We start from the raw sequence: 12515 nt of genomic DNA, 5'->3' as shown, positions 1-12515 counted from the left end.
AATTAAAACAATCCTCAGAGATAGAAGACAGCCTTGCAGGTGCTGTTTGTCAGTTTCTAGTTTTCTTGCAAGAGAAGGTCGAGGGGTGGTGTACCCTACTGACCAATGATGGTGATGTGTTAGTTTACTAACCAATAAGAGTTTTACTTTTCTGTACTTTCACATATCGGTCTATAAAAGAAGATCTGAAGTAATAAACCTTAAGAGAAAGAACTCTTCTGTTCAACTCACAAGAGAGTCTGTGTCGTTCTTCTCGCCGTTCCCAACAGAGTGACAAAATATAAAATCTTAATTTGGTCATAGAACTGGTATGATTAGATGTACATATACAAAAAAGTATACTTATTTTGGTATCTTTGATGACTGGTTAGCTATGGTTCTTGAAAAATCAGACTATTTTGTTCTATCAACTAACTTCAAATTAAATATGTTCAACTTCTGTATTTCAATTAAAAGAAGTTGTGGTTTAGGTTTCTTGCATTAATTTCTTTCCATTTGTTGTCAGGGAAATGCTGGAAAGGGATGGAGGGGGCAGCTTTCTAGATTAGTAGTCAATGATTAAGATACAAAAGAACTTGCCAATTGCTCTAGCATTGCACTGAAATTGTTCAGGAGGGAAACAGGGCTTGGGCACTTTCTTAGCTCAGGGAGAACACTGGCTGTGCTGGGAGCAGGGTCAGTTAGGGCGGTTTTGGTGTGGGACTGCTCCTGCTCAGCAGCTAAATGGTGGAGTTCTCCTTGCTGCCTGCTTGTAAGCCCGCTGCTTACAAGAGGGAGAGAGGGTCCCAGCTGCCTATTGACTGAGACTTCGGCAACTGCTGATGCTGGGAGATACGTACTGGTGAGTGTCCAAGGGAATCAACCCCTGCCTGCCCCCCCCCCCCCCCCCCCGGCTCTTTCTCACTGAGGCCACCATTACCCCGGCGAGGTCCCGGGCTCACATCAGAGCGCCCCCTGCCGGTCACAATGGGGGTCACTGCAACTTTCTCCTCCCCAGAGCCACCAGCACCCCCGGTCAGTTGTGGTCATAACTACATAAAAGGGGAAACAATACGTAGTGGGTGGGAAAACGTCTGTTATTGTGTTGTTGTTGTGTTCTGTTCTGATCTATATAGTCTACTAAATAACTGTTTTTCCCTTTCCTGTATTTTTTTTTATGCCTGGAAGACCCATAATTGCAAAGTTACAGTAAGTTAGAGGGCAGGGTTGTCTTTCTATTCCAGGAAGGTTCCCACCTTCCTTGGGGGACATTTGTTCTTTAAACCAGAAGAGAAGTGATAGATTCTGTCAATTCAGGGACTAATATTTTCTATTGTCCCTGTTTGAGACAAATTTGAAAGGAAACTTCCTGAAGGGGTCTCCTCTAAAAAAAGCAGATTCCAGCAGCCAACCGGTTCAGAAGATAATATCCTTGGAGAAAAATGGAAAAAACCTGTTTATTTCACAAGAAAAGTACTCACAAACATGAGAAAATTAATAATATTAAACAATAAAACCTCTCCTTGCTCTGAAGAGATGGCAAATTCAGAGAGTCCTTCTGTGGTTCAGTCCTTCTGTGGGTGTGTCTTGGTCTTGCTCAGTCTCTCAGTCCCTCTTGGGCTTGGGCCTGGCATTCAGGCTGCAGAGCAGCTTGGGGCCCCCCAGACAATTGTCTTGGTGTTACAGACCAGAGAAAAAAAAACCTGAACAGTTCCAGAAAAAAGACAGTTCTGGGAAAAATTTTCTTGCTGTAGCTAACAAGGAAAACCAGAAAAAAAAAAAAAAAAGGAAAACGCCCCATCCATCTCTCTCTTGCTCTGCACTGCCTCAAGCTCCGAGCTCCAGAGAGAACTGAACCCTTATCTCTGTTTTGAATACAAGGGCCTCAAGCATTCTAGCACTTCTCCCCCTTCTCTCATGCTCTCTGGGCCTAGCTTAAAGCTACAGGACCCATTTCTGTACAGAAAAAACAGACAATGGGATACCAGACCATACAGTCACCCCAGGACACCTATGTAGTTTAGAAAAAACACCACATTTCAGAGCATGATAAACCATTTTAACTACTGACCCTGAAAATATCTACATGTTTCACATGAATCATCTATTTATCTCACACACTTCAAATACATGTGCAGGACTACTTTTAGAATTTGTTTGTCAAAGCAGAGAGGTTATGCTGCTTTTATAACTTGATTTTCTGTGTAATGATTATTTTGGGGGAGTAAGATACTATTGAGGAATCACATAGTAAGTATGAACTTGTAGGCTGTCATGCATCAAACTGAAAAAGAAGTTGAGAGTACTGCTATTCTGCAAAACTATTGGTCCTAACATAGGCCTCAAGGAACTAGAGGACAGTAATTGGGAGTGGTAACAGGCAAACCTTGGACCGGACATTGCCAGAAAGTAGAATAACTGGAGAATTTTTGTTGTTGTAATGTGGTGAAAGAAAAAGGGGTGGTGTGTCTGTAAATTCTGCACCTTTGTTGGTGGATAATAACTTTGGTGTGAAGAATCATTTTTATTTTTTTTTAATGTAAATGAAGATTGTGTGATGAATGTATATTTTAAAGTTAATTCTTAAATATGTTCCACAGAGGCAAAAGGTAAAATGTATTTGGCTTATATGGCAAATTTTGGTAGCAGAGGAGGCTGCAGGACTGGCTTGTGAGGATATCAGAGCCCATTCCAGCCAGTTCCACAACAAACTCACCACTGGCCAAAGCTGAGCCAATCACTGATACTGGTGGCACCCTCATGATATATTTAAGAAAATGTAAAAAAATACTGTGAAGCAGCTGTGAGAGAGTGAGAATACGTGTGAGGAACAAACCCTGCAGACACCAAGGTCAATGAAAAAGGAAGGGGAGGAGGTGCTCCAGGTACCAGAGAAGATTCCCCTGCAGCCCGTGGAGGAAGGGGGGAACCTCCCTTGGAATGGAAAATGTGATCACCTTCCCCCCAAATTATTATAACTTTGAAATTACCAGGCCTCAGGCAAAGCTATGGGAAAAGGAATAACAGTTCTTTACTAGTATATATATATGTATAACAAGACAAACAAACAACAATGGCAGCAACAACAAGCAAAACCAGAAATCCAATAACAGCCTTTTCTCGGCTGTCAAGCACTTTACTCTCTGGTGGTTTAGGGCAGGTGTGATGATTCTCCTGCAGCTGCAGGGGCGCTGTGACGCGAGCTCAGCAGCCTCTCTACACGTGGGTAATGGCAGGCGAGCCGGCGGAAGAGATAGTAAAGGCGCTTCCTTTCCAAATTTATGGGGGGGCAGTTAGTCCTGGTGCCCCTCCGGATGGCAAAATGGGGTGTAGCAGGAACCTCGGAGCAGCCATCTGGAGGCGAGCACACTCTGGGGTGGCAAACAAAATGTAGCAGAAATTCCGTAGCCGTAGCAGGAGCCGCAGGGGTCGGGCGGATGTGTGGTATCGAGTTAAAAGTGTAGCAAGAAGCCCCGAATTAGTGGCAGAAAACAGGGGGGCTGGGCGGAGAATCTCTCCCCTGCATAGCTCACCGGCAATGGCTGGTCGCGGGGTCGGGCCGCACAGAGGTAGCGGCCCTGGCGGGGGATGGCGGGCTCCCGGCGCAGCACGCACTGGCTCTGGGCTCCCAAGCAAGCAGAGGAGCAGAGAAGCAAGCTGGTGAGCCCAGTCACAGTGCCGAAGGAAAAGAAAAAAAACCAAAAAACCAACAGGCAAAACCCACAAGGCGACAGTATCTCCAGTCAGAGGCACCACGCTGCGTGGCCTCTGAGACGATTGCTCCACCGTAAGGAAACCACAGCCCTTCATTCCCCCTAACCCTCACAGGATCCCAGGCTGGCTCTCACCCATCGCGATACTCGTGGAGCTGGGAAGGGGGGGGGGGGGGGCAGTGACCAATTCGGGACACAAAACAAAAACAAACAAAAAAATGGATATGGGATAAAAACCATGCCCAAGACAGCTGCTTACCAGGGTTGATCCACAAGTAAGAACTGTGGTGGATTGATCTTGTCTGGCTGTTAGTTGCCTACCAAACAGCTCACTCCCCCCTCCTCAGCAGGATAGGGGAAGAAAATAACATGAAAAACCTCATGGGTCGAGATAAGGACACGAAGGTCACTCACCAATTACCATTATGGGCAAAACAGACTCGACTTGGGCAATATGACTTTAATTATTGCCAGTTAAATAAAAAGAAACACAACCCAAAAATAAAACCACCTTTCCCCCACCCTCCCCCTTCTTCCCAGGCACAGCTTCACACTTGCCTCTTCTACCTCCTTGTCGTGGTTTAAGCATAGATGGAAATTAAGCACCACACAGCCGCTCTCCTCCCCTCATTCCCTCCGGGAGAGATAAAAGGTGGAGATTCTGAGTTGAGATAATGTGAGAAATCAAGTTGTGATTCATGTCAATCGAATACCACCCACCTATGTATGTGTGTCTGCGGGCAACGCAGACAGACCATGGGATTATTATAAAAAAAGTTTTAAAAAATGAACTAAAGTAAGGCATGGAAGTAAAGTTTAACAAGGTAATTATATAGCAGTAAGCTTTTAGCTAACTGTTTTAACAACAAAATTGTAAGTACTTGCAAGTAATTAATATAAGCTTTAAACTAACTTGTAGTATAAGTTTTAAACTATCATTAGTACAATCTATAAATCGGTTTTTGAGTATGGAAGAATTTGTAATCACTTAAAAAGGGGAAGTAGGACCAACATGAGCTGAGAAGCTCTATAAAGGCATTTTGAAACATGCTGACTTTGAGTTTTTTAATAACTGAGGAAGAGGCCCTATAAAGACATTTTTAGACATGTTAGCTTTAGGTTGTGAAATGATTGAAAGAAGGCTTGCAGAATGTATGCTGACTAACAGAATATATGCTTGCTTAAACAAACTGTATAACCAAAAATAATGCTAATGGAAAAAAGATATTTTATTAGAAGAATGGGAGGCTGGAGAGACATCAGAAGACCATCTCAGACCACCTCCCCAACAGATGTCCAAAAAAACCACAACTTCTTATTATGAAGTAAAAGCAAGTAGAAAATAACTGAAAATTTCAGGAAGTGCCTAGAATGATATAAGAGACTACTGTTCTAACCCTGAGTTTGTGCGTTGCTTAGGGCGGAGACCCTCAATGCACCCAGTGCACTGTAAAATTTTCTCACCTTTTATTGAACAAATTAACAAATTGGCTATATTGATTGACGTATTGGCAAGTCTAGCATTTTCATTTATAAGAATAAGAACAATTTACTGGAAACAGCAATGAGATAAGAAAACAAACAGTAACAGCTACAATACTAATAACTATATGGAAGAGGGTGATTTCATGCAAAAATGCTTACTGAGTCTGACCCAATGCGGCATGACCGCAACCCGAGCCACCTCACTGTTCTGTTTGCCACTTGCTCTGCTGGAAAAAGGAACAAAATGGCACAACCCCTGCATGTGGCACCTTTTTCTTCCACCCGAAGCCACGCCCCCTCCTTCCCAGAAGTAAATCCCTTACTTCCAGCCCCCAATGATGATGTGAATGGTATAGAATAACAACCTAGACACAGCTACACAGCTCTAGGCTCTGCACCCTCTTGGCTATTGCCTCCCACTGGGGAATAGGCTGGGGAGTGAGTAAGAAGTTTGGAGGGGACACTGTAAAGAAATAAAGAAAACTTAGTAGCTTAGTGTAACTTATTTAGCATTAGTAACTAGATGTGCTGAAGCCTCAGGCTGCAAGCTGTGAACTTACACCAAGATACACTGAACTTTTACCTACTTAAGTAAAAGGAGGCCCCAGAGCCAGTTTGGGCCAAAAGATAAGGAAGCGAGGAAGGCAACTACCCCTGTCAGCATAAGATGCAACCTTAGGGGTAAGAAAAGAAATGGGTTCACCTAGAGACAATGAAGAGACCCAATGAAGAACAAGACTAACCCATACCATGTTACTACTGGACCAAACTGTCACATGAGGGGTGGGAAACTTGGATTGTAAAAGTATAATTGCCCAGGGATTTCTTTGTTCAAGGTCCCTCTCCTGAGGCACCCAGCTCAAGCTGTATCTCACCACTGTACCAAATAACCTAATTTGCTAGATTCTGCCTGAGACTCTGCTTGGGGAAACCTAGGGTAAAACCGAAAGGGAAAATGTCTGTGCGTGTGTGTCTGGAGTCAACACAGGGTATCCATTGGTTCAGTGGAGCCATCCATCACGAACAGACTGCAAAGTCCTAGTGGTTGAAGTCTCGGGTGGTATGAATGTAACTCCTCGACTGAGTGAGGCCAATTTCCCTAACAGACACAGATAGGACAACTGACTTGAACTGGCCAAAGGGATATTCCATTCCATGGAAGGGAAGGGATGAGGGTTTCTTTTTTGGGGGAGGAGAGGGAGGTAGCTGTTGTTCAGAAACTGGCTGAACATCAGTTTGCTTCTGGGAAATGATGAGTAATTACCTTTGCATCACTTGTTCTGGTTTTCTTCATCTTTCTCAAACCCTGAGTTATCTTGCTTTTGTTCTTCCTATTTTCTCTGGTCCTGCCTTTTTTTTTGGTGGGGGTGGGAGTGGGGTGGCATTTGAGCAAATAGCTGTGTGGTGCCTAAGCTGCTGATGAGGGGTAAACTACAATATTATTTTCATACACTGTTTTAGGAAATATGTAATGCTGTCAATTTTTTAAATATATATACTGTATTGGTTTTGAACAGCCTGTTTTTTGGTAGCAGGGAGGCCACAAAGAGATGGGTCCTGTGAGAAGCTGCTGGAAGCTTCCACCATGTCCAGCAGAGCAAATCCCTGATGGCTCTGAAGACGGACATGTTGCTGGCCAAGACTGGGACAATGAGAGAGGTTGGTAATGCCTCTGTGATAACATATTTAAGAAGAAAATCAAAACAAAGTGCACACAGTTTTTCTTCTAGTCAGAGAAGAGGAGGAGGTGAGAACATGTGAGGGAAAACAACATGGAGACACCAAGGTCAGTGAAGAAGGAGGGGCTCCAGGCACCAGAGCTGAGATTCCTCTGCAGGACGTAGTGAAGACCACGGTGAAGCAGGCTGCCTCCCTTAAGCCCATGGGTCCACAGAAGATGCAGAGATCCATCCGCAGCCCATGGGGTAGGTGCCCATGCCAGAGGAGGTGGATGCCTGGAGGAGGCCGTGATCCAGTGGAAGACCCGGTGGAGAGAGGAGGCCCTTGCTTCCAGGCTGGAGCAGCCTGTTCTTGGAGTACTGCACCCCGTGGAGAGACCTACATCACAGCAGTTTTGGAAGGACTGTGTGTCCGTGGGGGGAATTCACGTTGCAGCAGGCGCGGTAGGACTGCTGCTTGTGAGAGTGGACTCACGATGGAGAAGTTCATGGAGAACTGTCTCCCGTAGGAGGGATCCCATGGTCTCACAGGGGAAGGACTCCTCTCCCAGAGCAGTGGAAGAAAATCTCAGTTGATGAACTGACCAAAACCCCCATGCCATCTCCCTGCACTGTTGGTGGGAAGGAGGGAGGGGCTGGGGGGAAATGATATTTTATGGGCTTATTTTACTTCTCATTATCCTCCTCTGATTCTGTTAGTAATAAATTCACTTTGCAACCTTAAGTTGAGCCTGTTTTGCCCTTGAAATGCTTTCTTCCAGTCCTTATCTCACTCATGAATGCTTTCTTCCAGTCCTTATCTCACTCATGAACTGTTCCTAATTTTTTTTTTCCCTTCTCCACTGCCCAGCTGTAGCAGAGGACGGTGAGTGAGTGACTCTCATGGGTACCTGGCATTGGGTCAATGTCAAACCACAACATATACCTAAATGCAACTTTACCTACAGTCAGTTTTATCAGTGCATTTAATATGCAGTAGATAAATAGCCAATCATATATGTTATCCAAATTTCATTTTTGCAGTTTTCTATTACTTGAACACAAAGTTAGTTTCTATGGAGAGTCTATTGGCAGCTTGATTATTTAAAAAAACTTATTTTTCAGGTTTAAAAATAGCATTCATGGTAGCCTTACATTACACACAAGCCCAACCAATATATATGTTATAAAATGGTTTAATGGATGCATGCATGTCTGATACAGTGATAATAAATTTACCAAATTCTAATTGTTCACTTTTGTAAACATTTTACAAAAGCATTGTGATTTACTTGGATGGATACACAGTCCTTGATGGATGAATTATTTAGACTGAATCTGTGGCACATTAAAGAATAAAGCTGACAAAATCCATTCTGCATATTCTTTTGACATGATTCCAGCAAGAGAAACAGCATGGTATAAAAAGTATACAAGAAAGATTGTTCTTACCATAACCATCAAACTCTGGAAATTGTAAATACATGTTTAAGTGGTTGAAAAAGTCAAACTCATAATAATTGTAACCATTCAGAAATTACAGTAAGAAATGTTATGCTGTTACATGTAGCTGTCAAAACAATGCATATCCTTCCTTGTCAGTTGGTAATTCTTTTCCAACAAGACAGAAAAACTTTGGCATTTGCAGGCGTTGAAAATAATTTTCAAAGTTCATGACAGTCACAGCATTTTCTTTGCAAAAGGTAAACTGTACACCAAGGCTCAGAGACTGTAAAAACTGGTTCCAAGTGGAAAAAAGTGCAAATATCCTGCACAGATAGCTTAAAGAGCTGCTGGTTCAATAATTTGCTAACAGAATCTTTGTTTTCTTTTTTGCATAGTTCACACATCACTGGGAATGTGACAGGGTGTGCTATTTTTGGCAAGAGCAAAAAAAGTGATACCTGTGTGAGTTGCCATGTTAGACATGCTGGATCCATGCAGAATTCAGGTAGAAGGCTGCTACCTGATGTTATTAGACATTGAATATTGATGTTGTTTTTGTTGAAGAAGTTCTGTAATAGCCAACAGCTTCTTAAGAACATGCTGTAGAAAAACATACAAAAAAAACAAACAACAAAAAACCCCAGTACAACCCTACATTAGCAACTAGAAAAAAACAACAACCATCTTGCTTGAGAAGCATCTTCAACATTAATCTACCAGACTTAGAATTAGGTAATTTAAAATATATTTAAATCCACATCCCCCCCCACCCCCTCCCCCCAGCTCCAGTTTCACAGTCACTAAGACATTACTTCAAAAGGCAACTGTAAAACAGCAATATGCAATTTATCTGCAGCCATGGAAACCCATTAAGTCTTGCCAACTTAACCTCAAAGTTTGAAAATGAAACAGTTCTATCTGTTAAAAACAATGTGTAAACCAAAAATATATTCTTGGTCATTTTCCCCATGTGAAAGTGCAGAACTGGGCCAAGAACATGAAAAAAACTCAGGTGGAAATAAAAAAGGTGATAATACAATTCACTCCTGCATAAGCAGAAGCACCATCTAACTTTCTGAAAACCTGGTCATTAAACTTGACAAAATGCAACTGAACATACAAAACAGGCCGAGAAATTGTATTGCTAATGCACTGTCAGGAGTTCAATAATTTTTTTCATTATAGTAGAACTACGTTCAACTACAACAGGTTGATGATGAACATTAGGGCACTTATAGGAGAAAAAAAGAAAAAAGATTCAGTTCTTTTTATGGAAACCCATGAGGAGAAATTACTCCTCTGAAGTAGAAATATAAGTGCATTGAGAAAACAGTGTTGCATTTATGACGATTAAAGGCTACAGATACAGGCCTTGTGAAAGAAATTCTATCCCTTATCTGTAAGCAATTCATATTTAATACTGAAAACTTCTACTATCCTGACTTGCCAGTCTAGCTATCATTTTTCCTTTTTCAAGACTAGAAGTAGCTGTGAAATATGAACTTGAACAATTGATTTTTTCCTCTCATATGCCACTGAAGAAGCAAATTGTAGTAGCTATTAAACTAGATTAGATTTAATTGCTATAATATAGCATTATCTCATTTTTAATTCCTTGAGCTTTCTTCTGCCAAAGCTAATTGAATACAAATATATTTTCACCATTCACAAAATTGCCATAAGTGTTCCTAGTAATACCCTTATTTAAAAAAAACATTACTGCCAAAAAATACATTCTTTGAGTAACATCTGCTGAGATGAAATATGTATTTATCATCTATTTGGGTTTAAATTAAGGCCTTGAAAGAATCATGGTATAGGAAGCTCAGTCTTCATGACAGTAATAAGAAATCTAAATACAAGAAGTTAATTTGAAGCAATTAAATTAAGAACTATTTTTAAAACTACCTCTTCAACGTGAGTCATTAAATAGTTTGAGCTGATACTGATTAAACTTAAGGAAGACCATCTCTAAACCAAAAGGCTTTCTATAGTACAACTGCCCCTGTCCCCAAATCATTAGCATTAAAAAGGGAACGGTACTTAAATTATCTCCTGCACAGCACAGTATACTAGTCAAGCATACCAAAACATATTACTGTGCAATAAGTAGGATTGGCAACTTAAAGTTCATCATAGTTAGTAGACCATAGACAAGTATATTACTTTTTGAGACAATGCATGAGGTCATGCAGATTTTTTCCTCTTAAAAATAAGTTTTCATAAAAGATGTACACAAGTTTAATATTTGGAACAGACCACTCATTTATAGCATTTACTAGAAAAGTTTGCCATGATTGTTTACAAATGTAATAAATTAGGAAGCAGAAATGAAGTAGTGCTAGAAAGCTAAGGAAAGTAAATTTAACTGTTTAGTTCTCAATTAGATGAGCTAGATCCTAAAACTAGAGACTGCCAGGAGACAGTAATTTCTTGAGTTTAGGCTTCCTTCCTCTAGAAACTAAAAACTTCACCTGGAAACTAAAGAAAAAAACCACAAAAAACCAAAACAACAAAAACAAACAACCAACCAACCCCCCCCCCCAAAAAAACCAAACCCCAAACCAACTAATGATCTCCTTTCGCTGGTGGCTGAGCTTAGGGAGGAAGCTGAAAGAGTGAAGAGTATTAGGGAAAGTGAAAGGGAAATAGATTGGTGAAGTTCCACCCTTCCATCCTTGTGGGAGGCCCACCAGGAGTCAGAGGACTCCCATGCCTCCCACTGTCAGGCAATAGGAGGATGAAGGGGGTGGAAATGGGTCCCTACTCAGGGAAGTAGTAAAAATTCCTCCTGACCCCCATCATGTACCCAGGTGCCACTTCAGAATAGGTATGAGGCCCTGAATCTAGAGGGTCAGCCAGAGGACGGAGAAGAAAATTATCTGCCCAGTGAGCCTCCCAATTACGCTTCATCTGTCAGATGGATCACCACCTCTAAAATTAAAAAGAAGCGTTGTCATAGTGGGTGACTCCCTTCTTAGGGGAACAGAGGGCCCCATATGTCAACTGGACCCATCCCTCTTGCCTTCTGTAAGAGATAGTCTGAAGTTTCCCTCATCTGCCTCACGAACATCGCAAGAACAGAGACTAAGACCCTGAAGACCCCAGGGGACTTTGTGCAGGGGTTATGGCCTGGTTGAGGTGGGTGCTTGCTAAGTGATTGTTTGAAGGTGTGCTCGACCTGACACCTGCTTCCCAGAGCAATGGGTCACACCACAATAGTGATTGTTTGCAGATGTGTTTACTGTACTGCCACAGTACACTGCCTTAATTCCTGCTGGTGAGCAGGGACTTGTGAAGAGCGGCCTGCTCTGTACCTTACACCTGCTTCTCAGAGCAATGGGTCACACCACAATAGCCTATAAATCTCCCCACCTTTTGGCCAACTGCCCCTCACTTTGAAACAGACTATAAAAGTGACTTTTCTAAGTTACTTTCGGAGAGAGAGATCTCCCCATGGAAGAAGACACCGGCGACCCCGTCTCATCCATTGATAGCTATAACCAACCCCCCCTTTTTTTCTCTCTTTACATTGCCTCTTTATCCCTCTCTCTCTCTTTCTCTCCCTCTCATCTATCGCATAACCATGTTGTTGACACTAAAATAAAGGTGCATTATTGCTGTTGTGATTTAAACTGAAATCCCTTGGTGTCCTTTTTGCACTCTGAGATCAAATGAACCTCTCGCGACTCCCACTTGTGCTGGCAGATCGTGACACCTCCCTGGGGCCCGGGTATGGGATATCACTAAGAGACTCCCTGGGCTGATTCAGCCCTCTGATTATTACCCACTGCTGATATTCCAGGCTGGCAGTGATGAGATTGAAAAGAAGAGCATCATGGCAATTAAAAAAGACTTTAGAGCATTGGGTCAAGTGGTTGATAGGGCAGGAGCACAGGTAGTGTTCTGCTCAGTCCCTTTGGTGGCAGAAAAAAATGATGAAAGGAATAGGAGAGCCCACATTATCAACAAATGGCTCAAGGGTTGGTGTCATCAGCAGAATTTTGGGTTCTTTGATCATGGGGCAACTTTTATGGCACCTGGCCTGCTGGAACTGGATGGGCTTCATCTCTCTGTTAAGGGCAGAAGGATTTTAGCTTATGAACTGGCAGAACTCATTAAGAGGTCTTTAAACTAGGTTTGAAGGAGGAAGGGAATGCAGCTGGGCTGTTTGAAAGCAGGCCCAAGGGTGGTAAGCCTGAGTTAGAGGTGAAATCAGCAGCCCAGCTGAAGT

General features: G+C 42.4%; 1 protein-coding gene across 5 annotated transcripts in view; it reads right to left on the bottom strand.

Annotated features, from left to right (window-relative positions):
- Window positions 1-897: 897 nt before the first annotated feature.
- Window positions 898-12515, bottom strand: part of LOC131591631 (ras GTPase-activating protein 1-like) — a 183982-nt gene continuing 172364 nt past the window's right edge. For 3 of the 5 annotated variants that reach the window (XM_058862524.1, XM_058862527.1, XM_058862528.1), the window contains one exon: window positions 898-8881. In XM_058862524.1, the coding sequence (XP_058718507.1) occupies window positions 8798-8881 (84 nt within the window). In that variant the 3' untranslated portion in view covers window positions 898-8797. The remainder of the gene's footprint in view (window positions 8882-12515) is intronic. The other 2 variants (XR_009280424.1, XR_009280423.1) reach the window with 2 other exon arrangements.

This window comes from Poecile atricapillus, chromosome W, assembly GCF_030490865.1.
Source record: "Poecile atricapillus isolate bPoeAtr1 chromosome W, bPoeAtr1.hap1, whole genome shotgun sequence".
Classification (NCBI taxonomy): Eukaryota; Metazoa; Chordata; class Aves; order Passeriformes; family Paridae; genus Poecile; species Poecile atricapillus.
The sequence above is the reverse complement of the archived record's forward strand: the minus strand, read 5'-3'. Positions and strand labels throughout refer to the sequence as shown.